The 13218-nt window shown below is 45.8% G+C and overlaps 1 protein-coding gene across 1 annotated transcript in view; it reads right to left on the bottom strand.

Annotated features, from left to right (window-relative positions):
- SLC24A3 (solute carrier family 24 member 3) overlaps positions 1–13218 on the bottom strand; it is a 73326-nt gene that overhangs the window by 1618 nt on the left and 58490 nt on the right. The window contains exons 12-13 of the mRNA XM_054383878.1: positions 11386–11500; positions 10413–10525 (exon numbers count right to left, since the gene is read on the bottom strand). Of these exons, the coding sequence (XP_054239853.1) occupies positions 10413–10525; positions 11386–11500 (228 nt within the window). The remainder of the gene's footprint in view (positions 1–10412; positions 10526–11385; positions 11501–13218) is intronic.

Genomic DNA, 13218 nt, shown 5'->3' on the forward strand with positions numbered 1-13218 from the left:
GCTATAAGGTCTGCCTGGAGCCTTCTCTTCTACAGGCTGAACAGCCTCAATTCCTTCAGCCTGTCTTCATAGAAGAGGTGCTCAGCCCTCTATTCAGCATCCAGAGAACTGAAGGGTTTGGATTGCTGCAGAGTGTGAAGAACAATTTTGTGACTGTCTGCATAACTGAAGGTGAAAAATGTTAATGTAAACTGCAGACTGCCCATGGCAGGCAGGAGGAAGTGTATTTTTGCAGCTGTGTCTCTAAAGCCACTGCAGCTTCCAGCATCAGTGCCAGGCAAACCTCAAAGCTTTGCTGAAACAAGAGCTTGGGAAGAAAGACAGTGCTAAGTTGTGACCCAGAAGATCTTTTTCTTTGATACTCCACAGCATATTTCCTGTTACACTGAGGAGCCAGGTCAAGCTAATCTGGGGGCTCTGTGCACACATTACTGCTCCCTGGAGAGATGGACAGGTTCATTGTGCTTCATTCATTTCCATACATCTACTCCTCTTCTGCTTCCACTAATGTGACTGCTCCATGCCTGACAGCTAACCTGGATTTCCACTGCAGTTGATCTAAAATGAAAACACAAACCCTAAACTAACTTTCTGTAACTAAAATACAAACTTAAAGCCACCTCCCCTGCTATCCCAAAATGAGGAGCAGCTGGCTAGGAAAGACAGATACAACTTTACAATAAATTCCTGTCTGGAGTTTGGTCAGGAATTCTGCCTGACCAGTGCCAACATCTGTAAAAGCTGTCAGCAGGAAAATACATCGACCGGAAAGGAGTTCACAGGAAAAGGAAGCAAACGAAGCAGCTGGGATAATTTTAGCATGGAAAATGTCTGAATTCAACCTAAAGTACAGACACTGCTTCTCAGTTACATCATTAGCCTCTACAAAACCAGCAGACATTTGGAAAGAAGACCATTCCAAAGGCCTCTGCCTGCAATTTGCTGAGGTCTGTGCTTCCAAAGAGAGGTGTTTGGGGCTGCTTTTTTAGGAGTCCAGAGAAGGGCCACAAGGATGATCAGAGGGCTAGAGCACCTCTCCTATGAGGACAGGCTGAGAAAGCTGAGGTTGTTCAGTTTGGAAAAGAGAAGGCTCCCAGAAGACCTTCTTGTGGCCTTCCAGTATCTGAAGGGGGCTACAAGAAACCTGGAGGAGTTTTTAGGGTTTTGGGTAGTGATAGGACATGGGGGAATGGATCCAAGCTAGAGGAGGATAGAGTTAGATTAGACCTTAGGAACAAGTTCTTCACCATAAGGTTGGGGAGACACTGAACAGGTAGAAGCCCCATCCATGGATTTTTTAAGGCCAGGCTGGATGTGGCTCTGGGCAACCTGATCTAGTGGCAAGGGTCTCTGCCCACGGGAGAGGGGTTGGAACTAGATGATCCTTCAGGTCCCTTCCAACCCTGACAAATTCTGTGATTCTGTGACTCTCTGCAAGGCTCCTCTTTGGAGGTCATTCAGGACAATGAAAGTTGCTATGGAGGATTACTCAGAGGTAGCAAGTGTATGCTAATTATTTACAACCACTCTATGAACATAGCAGGACACAGGTCAAGCTGATCCCACATGAGCAAAGCAAACGTGGCAACCCCTCCCTGAAGCATGAACACCACTTGTCCCTTGCAGTGGTACTGCTGCATTAACTCCAGGTTAACAGTGCTCAACTCAGGCTTCACTAGCAATGCTCCTGGGCCTGGCATCTGGCCCAGCTCACAATGCTCAGCAAAACAGTTAGCTATTAATTAACCTAAATTACAAGAACTTGCCTTAATTGAGGCTTGACTATTTGCAGGAAAAGAAAGGATTTCCTGGGAGGGGCAAAAGGGTGTTTTCTAATGCCATTTTCACTTTCCAGTGCATTTTTCCCCCTCAAAAAAAAAACCCAAACCAAACCAAACCAAAACCAAGAAAAAAATCAACAAAAAACCCCCCACGAAACAAAACCCAACCCCCCAAAAAACTCCAAAGCCCCAAACCAAACCAAACACAAAAAACTACCACCACGAAAAGAAAACCAAAACCAAAGCCCAAAAATCAGACTATTTATTAGGGTCATTGCCTGATACCTCATTCTGTCATGGGACAGCAGGCTTAAAACCCTTCCATGTACATAGCAAAGGGTGGTTTCCTGGGGGAAGCAAATGCTAGCTCTGGAATGCACTTTGTCAGGAAGCTCATTTGGCTGAACTGGGTAAGTATCACAGCTGGACTTTCTGGAAGAAAAACTACAACTCTTTGGGTAAAAAAACCCTCATTGGTGAGCTCAAAGCATTACAAAAGTTATGCAGAATTCCAGATGTTCCCACTGTGGGTCAGGAGATGATGCATGCATGGCATCTCCCCCTGCCATGCCATGGAGCAAACAGAAAAGGGAGAAAAGAGGACAAAGATGCTAGGTGAGAAGGGCTGTAAAATAATGGGAAGTGAGTGAAAAATGACAGGAAGAGAGTTGGAGCAAACTGACAGTGATGTACACCTGTCCCCAAAAGCAGATCTGCCCTGGGACAGCTGGGAGGTGGATTCCAGAGGTGGGTGCTGGGTGTTACTCTGGATGCACTGGACTTGCAGGACGCATGTTGTGGAGTTACTCTGTGCTCACAAACGGCCTGATCTGGCTTGCACAGAGCTGCTGTGCACAGCCCGTGCAGGAGCCCAGCTGTGCATGGTGCACTGCTTTTCTGGCACAGGCACCAAGTCTGACCTCACCAGGCTTTTGCTCATGTGGAGAACAGCAAACAGTCAGGCACACTGCCCAGGGTCTCTGCCTCATTTAAGACAGCCCTGAAGCAGGCTGATTTACACCTGTAAGCCACCTCCCTCACTGCAGATACAATTGCTGTTTAGAGTTCTCCAGGAAGCCTTGCACTGGTTGTGTAAGAGCTTTCCAGTGTCAGATCAGCCAGCAGCAACTTGACTGCCCTGATGCACAGGTCACAGAGTGCTCCCCATTTAGCAGAGCTGAGGAGGACAGGCTTGAGCAAACAGCCCACAGCACTTGGGGTGTGAGCACATATTCTCTCTATCAAATCTGCTACTGAACACTTGGGTATTTCGTCCCATTAAGAGTAACCAGAGGATTTCTTGGCTAGCTGGAAATGGTTCTCTGAATATGTAACACATCCAGCCCCAAATGTTAATGAAAACAAGAATATTCAATTCTATCAAACACTGCTATTCCTTAGCTGCCACCAACAAGGAGGCTGCACTGTTTCAAAGGAGAATCTGCTTCAGAGGAGAGCCTATTTAAGGTTCCTATCCATGATTGCTGCACCAGGGGAAGTTTAGGTTGGATATCAGGAAGAATTTCTTTCCGGAAGGAGTGACCAGGCACTGGAACAGGCTGCCCAGGGAGGTGGTGGAGTCACCATCCCTAGAGCTGTTCAAGAAACAAGCACATGTGGCACTTCAGGACAATGGTCTGGTGGTCATGGAAATAAAACAGCAGGTGTGACAGATTCCTGCTGGTTTATCCTGCCAGTTAACGCCAAGGTTTTCCTACAGCCCCTTCCTGAATTGTTTCAGAATCACAGAATCATTAGGGTTGGAAAAGACCTTTAAGATCATCAAGTCCAACCATAACCATGACCATTAAACTATATCCTGAAGCTCCACATCTACACATTTCTTGAACACCTCCAGGGATGGTGCCTCCACCACCTCCCTGGGCAGCCTGTTCCAATACCTGACCACTTTTGCAGCAAAGAAATTTTTCCTAATATCCAACCTAAGCCTCCCCTGGGACAACTTAAGTCCATTTCCTCTTGTCCTATCACTAGTTACTTGGGAGAAGAGACCAACACTGCCCTCACTACAGCCTCCTTTCAGGTACTTGTAGAGAGCAACAAGATGTCCCCTCAGCCTTCTCTTCTCCAGACTAAATAACCCCAATTCCCACAGTGGTTCTGAGATACTTTTCACTTATTTCTTATTCCACCTGTCCACTTTCCTAAGGGATCCTTTCTTTTGCTATATTTGATTTTGGGCTACAAGTCTACAGCTTTGGAAACACAGTTTTTAAGTGCTGAATTGTTCCCACTTCTCTGATTGCCATCACAGCCTGTCCTATTTCTTATTGCAACTTCTAACTCTTGAGCACAGGAGCTCAGAGGATTCTGAAATCTGGTGTGAAAGCTTAAGAAAAAGATGTTCCCTTGATCTGTCAAATGAGGGCAGAAATCAGTCAAGCAGCCTTCTCAAGAGAGAAGTAGCTTTTCCTGGAATAGGTGTTCTCAGGTTGTTCAGGGACAACCCAACTAGAAAAACGTTCAGAAGTCACAGTAAGAGAGGAGATCATTTCAATTTTTAGAAAAGAGCAAGAAAAGGGCCTCAGCTGCAGGCTTCTTAATTATAGAAGGAAAAGCTCAGCTCTCTGTTCATTTAAGAATAGGAAATGCTTCTTCCCCAGGAGAGAGCTGTCTGTAGTTGAAGTACTCCTTCATACTGTAAGGAGGAAAAAAAAGCAACATTCCCAAACTCTCCTTTGAGGTTTGGCTTTTATTTAGTGGCTAGAGTAAGACAGAAGGACACTGTTTTGACTGATCACACACAAAAGGTTTGCAAGTTCAAAACCTTCTGTGTCTGAATTGGAATGGACACTACCTGCCTGCTTCTTGTGGAGCACACAGAAAGATGCCAGCTCCAGCTATTCCCAACACAGCTCCTGCAGGCAATAAGGAACAGAGGCTGAAACTAAACAGCAGAGGAAAAACAATGGAAAACAAAGTGATCCCATTCTTCAGTTCTTTTCTGGCAGTTGCTGAAGGGAAAACAAGGAGCTATTGACAATATTCAAACTGGGTTTGCCCCAGGGTCCAAATATGAGAGGAATTACCTCATTCAGGAATATTAGAAAGACTCTGTTATGCTTCCAGTCCTTTGGCTAAAAAAGTTGCAGGTCCCTTCTTTGGGGGATCTTTTCCTGCAGGTCTTTGGGATGAGAATTAATTACTGTCAAAGCTGCATTGCTGCTGCTGGGATATCAGCACATCATGCTGCCCATGCTAATTTGACAGTCTGGCACCCCAGAGCAGAAGAAGAAACATCTAGAGTGAAGGGTGATGCTGTGGGAAACAGGGACCCCTGCAGACATCCAGAGTCACTGTCGTGTTACTGACCTCAGTGTCTGCCTCAATGACTGACAGACCCATTGAACCTACCCTCTTACTCTCCATCCCCATCTCTCAGGGGATTTAAGATGCTCTATATGCAGGTACCCCAGGCCAGAATGGGGCAGGGAAGAGATACACAGATGTTGGCTGTGAGGAGATGAAGGCCACTTTGTCCTAGTGTTGTAAGATTCATCACAGTGCCTCAGAATTGAAACAGTGAAGAGCAAACTGAGTAGCAAAGCAGTGGTGCTTGGCCATCTCGATGTGTTCCTCAAGCAGTTGCTTCTCTCTTGATTCTCCTGTGTCTAACAAGGCTCCTTCTGGGGTTCCTCCTCCTCTCTCTGGCTGCCTTTTGTGTAAAAACAACGCAATGTCTCCAAGACTTCTGATTTACTGTCAGATTTTGCTGAAATTGGCTGAAGTTAACAGGCAGAGGAGTGGTGGACAGATCTCTGATTGTAGTCCCACACGCTGATGTGAACAAATGAACCTGGCTGGTTATCTTTGACTAAAATTCCTGTTCTTCAAAATACTCCTGGCTGGTGTCTGGTTTACAGCTTTGCATCCAAAAAGAGATTCCAGAGGGAAGCAACTGGATGGAAGACACAGAACTAATGTCCTTCCACTCTGGATTTGCCAGAGCCAGAGGGGAAGGATGCTTACAGGATTAGGGAGTCAGCAACATGTCCAGGAGTCAGAGCTGGGAAAGATGAGAAAGTGAACTCTTTCAAAGGTCTCTCTTGGCCCACAGGGATGCTGCTTTTTCTCTGAAAGTCCTGCTGGCATGCTAGATGAGCTGTGGTTGATAACAGAAGGCCAGAGCTGCAGCATGAGGGTGGCCAAGTGACCTCTGAGTAGGGGAGCTGGATGGTCCAGTGGGAAGCATAGAGAAAAGCAGAGTTAGTGCCTGGCCATTAATGGGTGTCCAGAAATAACAAGGACTCTTAAAATCATAAACATAATTGGGTTAGGGATTAGACATAGTAGAAACAGAAGGGATCTGATGTGGAAGCTGTTTGACCCACACTAGATCTGCCTTTTTGGTGGGAAAGGTGTCAGTGGCCAAAATCAAGAACTGTGGGACTGACAACTGAGTTGAAGGAAAAGGGTAAGTGCAGAGAAGGACCTTTTCTTCTCTGCCTCAGTACTAACATGCTGGAGAAGCATGAGATGGAGCATTCTCTGGCTTAGGTTTGGACAGACTCCAGCCAGCATTGGAAGGAAGAGAATGAAAATCCAGTTTTGCACATAGATGATCACTCTGAGACAGACCTCATTTATGGTCAGAGATACCCACAAGGGAGACAGGGTGAGTGATGTCAGTGACCAGTGCCCTGGAGCACACAGTGGCACTGCCTGGTGTGCCAGCTTCCTACATCACCTCACATGGGTACAGCCCCCCCTGCTCAGCCTGGCCTAAAGTCTCCTCTGCCCTGAAGGCTCCACTTGTGGTGTACCTACATCCTACAGGAAAATGTAAAGTACAGAACCAGAAGAGGTGGTTACAGGTGACAGATGCTTCCAACACACAGCCTGAGAAGCAAAGGATGGTTTTCCATTCCTTTCTTGCAAGAAGAAAGGAAGAAAAAAGTAAATAATAGGCTGAAACATCCATCAACAACAGGCCTGGGAAAGAGCCAGCCAGAAGTGGGAGAGACACTTAATCAAAATGACTGAGATTTAGCAACCCAGCACCAGGATGTGTCTCAAGAGATTCACAACCTATTTCCAGTTCTGCCACTTACCTACTGCATGACCTCCAGCAAGTCCATTTATCTCTCTTTGACAGGTCCTCTCTTGCTCTTTTCCTGCCTTATCTACCACATCACAAGCCAAACTTTTTCCTCCTCAGGCAGCACCTCATAGAGTGAACTTGTTTAGCAAAAACTCCTGATTCTGCACGTAGCTTCCTGTGGTTTCTGCCAGGCACATGACAAAAGCAGGCAGCAACCAGGACCTGATGTGACAATGCTTTCAATATATTCAAGCCTCTCAAGCAGCCATGGGCTTCCAGGCTGCACCTCAGTCAAAGCTCTCTGCTTACCTCAAATCTAAAGGCACTGTCTGTAAAATGGGCTCTGAAACACTCACCTGCCCTTAGGGAGTTCAAGGAAGGCTCAAACAGAAGCTCATCCTACAAATGGTGCTAAAGCAGCTGAAAGCACCATTAGCAGTGAGAATGCTTTTCATACTCAGAATGAAGCCCCATAAATCTCCTTCTGATTAGGAGCAGCTGCTTGGTTGGTGACTGTGTGAAGCCACTTGGCTGCATGTGGCTGAGCAGGACACCATACTGCCACACACATGTGCCCAACTTGGCACAGAGAGAGACAAAGGCAGAGTAAAAGGGAGCACATCCTCTTCTCCATCTCTGCATAGTAACATGCCAGAACTCTTCACATCAGCATTAACAGGGAACAGAATCTGGCCACAGGGGATCCTGACTCAGTTTCACACAAGAGAGACACAGTGATTTTACAGAGAGAAAAACTGCACTCTGGAGAAAGCCCCCAGTGTTTAGAATTCCAGAAAAATAAGGCCAGAGGGGACTCCTAGGAGGCAATTCTTAACTTTCAAACCACACAATCTAATTTTTTGGCTTCCACAAAAGCTATCACTGCCTTAAGAGTTTGTTTATTAAAATGCATTTATTCTCTACTTTCAGCAAAAGCTTAACTTTGCCACACTCCTCTAATATTAAACGTTCTGGGGAAGTGATCATGGCTATAGAAGGTATGAAAAAGTAATCACAAGCAAGCAAGCTCTTTTTGTCTCACAAATTTCTCCTTCCCTCCATACACAAGACACAAGTGAAGAGTGGCTTGAGAGCAGTCTAGAGGAGAAGGACTTGGAGGTGTCAGTTGATGAAAAACTGAACATGAGCCAGCAGCGGTCACTGGCAGGACAGAAGGCAGCTGTGTGCTGGGCTGTATCAAAAGAAGTGTGACCAGAAGGACAGGGAGGGGATTCTGCCCCTCTGCTCTGCTCTGGTGAGACCCCACCTGTAGTACTGCATCCAGTTCTACCACAAAAAGAGAGAATGGATTGAAGCTTGAGAAGGGTAGATTTAGACTGGAGATTAGAAAGACATTCTGGAACAGGTTGTCCAGAGAAGTCATGGACAACCCTTCCCTGGAGGTGTTCAAAGCCAGGCTGGATAAGGCTTTGAGCAACCTGGTTTAGTAGAAGGTGTCCCTGCCATGGCAGGGGAGTTAGAATTGGATTATGTTTAATGTCCCTTCCAACCCAAACCATTCTATAAATCCATGAGTTGTGATGGCTTTGAGGAGCTCCTATTTTGCAGGAGATGCCACAAAGACAAGTTTGGATCCTAGCAAACACTAAAGGAGCAGTTCTACATTGTGATTGCTAGCTCAGAGCTTCCCTACTGCTTCTGACTCACGGGCTCATTTGGTGGACAAGCAGGCTGGCCTGAGCCTCTGAACCACCACACAGTGTCCAGGACTTGCTTGTGGGAGCAGCCCAGGGCTCAGCCCTATGGAACTCAGGGAGCAGAGACTCTTCCTCATCTTTTGCCTCTGCTGACCTTGGTGCCAGGCACATCATCAGGGCTCCCTGTATAACAAACAGCACCTTGCAGCACTTCATGCTCTCACCAGGCTGCACCTGAGCCAGCTAAAGCCAGCCTTTTCTGGCAACTTAGTAATAAATTATTACTACTAACAGGAGCATAAGGGGGGGAGGGAGAGGTTTGTTTGTTTTGAATTCCAGTTATCCTGGGATTTGGAGAGAAATCCAGGAAGTGCAAGTGAAAACTGAGGAAATTCTTTGCTAATTGTGGGGCTGTTTCCAAGCCTGCCTTTTCCAACCATGTGATCAGGCTGCACAATGAACATTTGGGGTGTGCAAAACAGTAGCGACATTGTTAACCTGCCCTGAAAGCTGGCTGCTGCTTCTCAGCAACTTGTTTTCATCCTTTTCCACAAAAACAGAGGAGCTCCAGAGAAGCTGCTCCTTAAAGGAGAGTTTATTCCTACACCTTTTGTGACTCCCATTTTCAAGAAGTAGGAAGATGCAAGGACAGAAGCACCTGGGCTGAACTGGGAGAAGTGCTGCCAGCAGGTAGAGGGAGATGACATTTCTTTACTCAGCACTGGTGAGACACATCTGGAGTGCCTGATCCAGGTCTGGGCTCCTCAATACAAGGACAATATGGACTTCCAGGAGCAAGCCCAGTGAAGGCATACAAGGATGATTTAAAGGACTGCAACATCTGACATAGAAAGAGCCTGAAAGAGCTGGGGTTGTTCACTCTGGACAAGATCCAGGGAGATCTTATTGCTGTATATAAATAGGTGATGGGAGAGGACAGAGAAGGTACAACCAAACTCTTCTGAGCAACATCCAGTGAGAGGACAAGAGGCTACACACTCAGTTTTACACAGAGAAATTCCCCTTAAACATAAGAATACTTTTTACTATGAGAGTGGTCAAACACTGGAAGAGTCTTCATCCTTGGAGGAATTCAGGACTCAAGTGAATATGGTCCTAAGCATCCTGGCTTTAGCTGACCCTGCTTAGACAGCAGCCTGAAGACTAAACAATCTTGCCAACCTCAACAATTCTGTGATTCTCCAGTCTTTTAACTTTGCATTCACTCAATCACTGTAATCAAGGATCTTTCCTGTCCTGCCTTGCTCTCTGAGAGGTGTCAAGCTAATAGCAATAGCAACAGTGACTTCCCTCTAGGACTTCAGGCCATCTCCTGCTCTTCCTTCTCGGATGGAAGCTTGCAACACCTTTAGGGGAGGGAGGATGGATTTTTCATCATTTGGAAAGCAAAGGATGGGTCCACTGGTGTTGAGTGGCTGTTCCTAAAAGGGAAAGCTCTGCAGTGTTTCCTTATGATGGTCATGCTCTAAAACATCATTAGTTAACAGCTTCCTTCACCTTCCATGTGCTAAGTAACACTAGAACTTTGCTTACCAAAAGCTGTACAGGTCTGCTTTATTCTTAACTTTCCATGCATGTGTTTATCCCCTCTGGCTTAGTAAAAACAGGCTCATTCTCCTCAGATGGAATATATTCAACTGCCTGAAAATATTGTATGCTCTAATGAGTTAGCTTCTTGCAGCTGCCTTTAAGGAGGAGATGGAAGTTCTTGTCCTTCCAAGGATGGACATTTATATTAATATATAGCAAAACTACTTATTTCTTCAAATTTTACAGACAGAATTTTGGACTTGGGAGGTTTTTTGTTTTGTTCTGCTTTATAAAAAGAAAAAAACAATTAAATTAAATAAATGAAAAAAATCATCATGTGAACACAAATGCAGGACTTACATATGATCCATAATTCACTGCTAGGGTCTGCAAAGCCCATGGGAGGCCCAGGCCAATTAAAATATCAAAAACATTGCTTCCAATGGAGTTGGACACAGCCATGTCTCCCATACCTGCAGGAATGGAAACCAGGTACAATCAGACATGTCTCAGAAAAGTCTTTGAACTTTTAAACCAGAAATACATCAATCAAAGCTAATCCAGACAATTTCCATGAATTAAGGCAAAGAGTTAAGGCATCCAGCACCTTCTTTTCTCACCCCATCCCTTCCCTTTCCTCTTTGCTCTGCTCATCACAGGGTTGAAGGGGCTGAATCCACCTTCTAGGACCATTTGAAAACTTTCCTTAACTAATCTGCTGCTGTGCAGAGCTTGGCCACTGGCTGTGACCTGCCAGCACTCTTGTGACATGACAGAGGGGTTTTTTGATGCTTTACTGTAACCACAACACATGAGTTTCTATACTGGACTGCTTAGATTAGGTCTTTGGGTAGTCTATTGAGTGCCCAGCTGTGTCAGTGAAGAGCCACTGGTTTTGCTCCTCAAACCAGAACTGACAACTTCCTTTCCTCTCTTAAAACAACTGTTGCTGGAGTCAAAAGGTGAGGGGAAGAAAAAGTTTTCCTTAAGAACAGTAGTATCTTCCAGTCTGCATATGAAGGAAGTGACCCTTATGCCATGTTCTAAACAATTCTATACCAAAGCATCTAAATTAAGAAAAAAACCATTGGCATTTGAGGAAGGCTTGAAGTTGTTAACAGTGTCTAAACTTGTTCCACATTGTCATGAAGAGCCTGTTAGCTGTTCTCTGCAACAGCAGCACAATTCCTTCTTGGTTCTTGTTTGAAAGGTCATCCCCAGGAAAAGGGCTCTGTCATGTTTCCACATTACAGACACATCTGTGCCACCTGAAGTGGAAGAAGACACAAGGAGACACTTCCACAGCAGTGTGACATCTCTGTGCTGAACCCACCTTGCCTCGCTACGATCAGGCTTGCCATGCAGTCCGGCACGCTGGTTCCAGCTGCCAAGAATGTGATGCCCATGATCACATCTGGAATTCCCAGTGTGTAACCAATGATTGTCACCTAAGGAGAAGAAATAAGCTGTCAAGCTGTTCACAGGCATTAAAATCAAGGACCATCTGGGCCTAATTCTGCATGACTGCTCAGTGAAAACTCATCTTTCTACAACAAGAAGCAACGACAGATAGTTTGTTTGGTATGTTCATCACCTGGCAGACGACAGGACTCACCTGCTATGTACCCTCTTCACACCTTTCATCCACAGTTTTCCTAACACTGACCTGGAAAAGAGAGTACATGGAGGCCCACTACCCTGTGTACCAGTCTGCTGATCTTGGCTGAAGGCATTATTAGAAACAAATATTAAGTAAATAGGCACCCACCCAACCCCACGTTTGATTATACTATGAGAGTGCTGTATATGCAGCCACATATCCCCAGGTGACAACAAACAACTCTCACTGGCAGAGAGGAGACACCTTTAATTGCAGCCCAGAAAGCCAATCACATCCTAGGATGCATTAAGAGAAGCATAGCCAGCAGGTTGAGGGAGGTGATTCTCCCTCTCTACTCCGCTCTGATGAGACCACACCTGGAGTACTGTGTCCAGTTCTGGAGCCTCTGTTACAGAAGGATCTGGGGGTGCTGGAAGGTGTCCAGAGAAGGGCCATGAGGATGAGCAAAGGGCTGGAGCTCCTCTCCTATGAAGACAGACTGAGAGCGTTGGGGCTGTTCAGTCTGGAGAAGAGAAGGCTCCAAGGAGACCTTCTTGTGGCCTTCCAGTATCTGAAGGGGGCTACAAGAAAGCTGGGGAGGGACTTTTTAGGATGTCAGGAAGTGATAGGACTGGGAGGAATGGAACAAATATAGAAATGGGTAGATTCAGATTGGATGTTAGGAAAAAGTTCTTCCCCATGAGGATGGTGAGACACTGGCACAGGTTGCCCAGGGAGGTGGTGGAAGCCTCATCCCTGGAGGTTTTTGCAGCCAGGCTGGATGTGGCTCTGAGCAACCTGATGTAGTGTGAGGTGTCCCTGGCTGTGGCAGGGGGGTTGGAACTGGATGATCCTTGAGGTCCTTTCCAACCCTAACAATTCTACGATTCTATAATTTCCTCTCCCCTTTGCCATGCAGCCCATGATTCATTAGTGCTCTTCAAAATGATTAATGTGTTTGTATTTGGGATGCCTTTGTCTAATAATGCCCATTTCCTATTAGCCACGTTTGACTGCTCGGCTGAACTCTCAGCAGCATGCTCCAAGAAATGTGAGCCATATGTTAGAAGTGGCACAGTGACCCTGTGGGTCTGGGATTTCAACTATGGAAAGCTGGGAGAGCCTTTTTCTTTAAAAACACCTTATCCTAGCAGATAAAAAGTGGAAGAAAATAAAGAACTTTCTATTTCCTGTTGAGAGTGATATGGATTATGGAAACCAAAACAAAAATAAAAGCCCCTTTTCTGTAACTGCTTTGATTAGTTTGAGAGGAAAAGCATGGCATCCATTTCTGCATTTAGTACAGGAATGAATTGTGAAAGCAATGAAGATTGTTGTTGTTGCCTCCCCATTCCCAGCAGGGAAGCAGTGGCTTTGGTGAGGTATTCCCAAGCTCTTTGGAACCCAAACAGAGACAGACCATGAATCATGCACTCCATCACAAGTGCAGCAGCCCAAACCCAGGCTCCCTTGTTAAGACACCCTCCTGATGCCAACTGCTCATCCTTGTCAGAGTCTGCTTAAGAGTACAGACCACCCCAAAAGAAACACAACCCATGCTGCACT

This window comes from Indicator indicator, chromosome 9, assembly GCF_027791375.1.
Source record: "Indicator indicator isolate 239-I01 chromosome 9, UM_Iind_1.1, whole genome shotgun sequence".
Classification (NCBI taxonomy): domain Eukaryota; kingdom Metazoa; phylum Chordata; class Aves; order Piciformes; family Indicatoridae; genus Indicator; species Indicator indicator.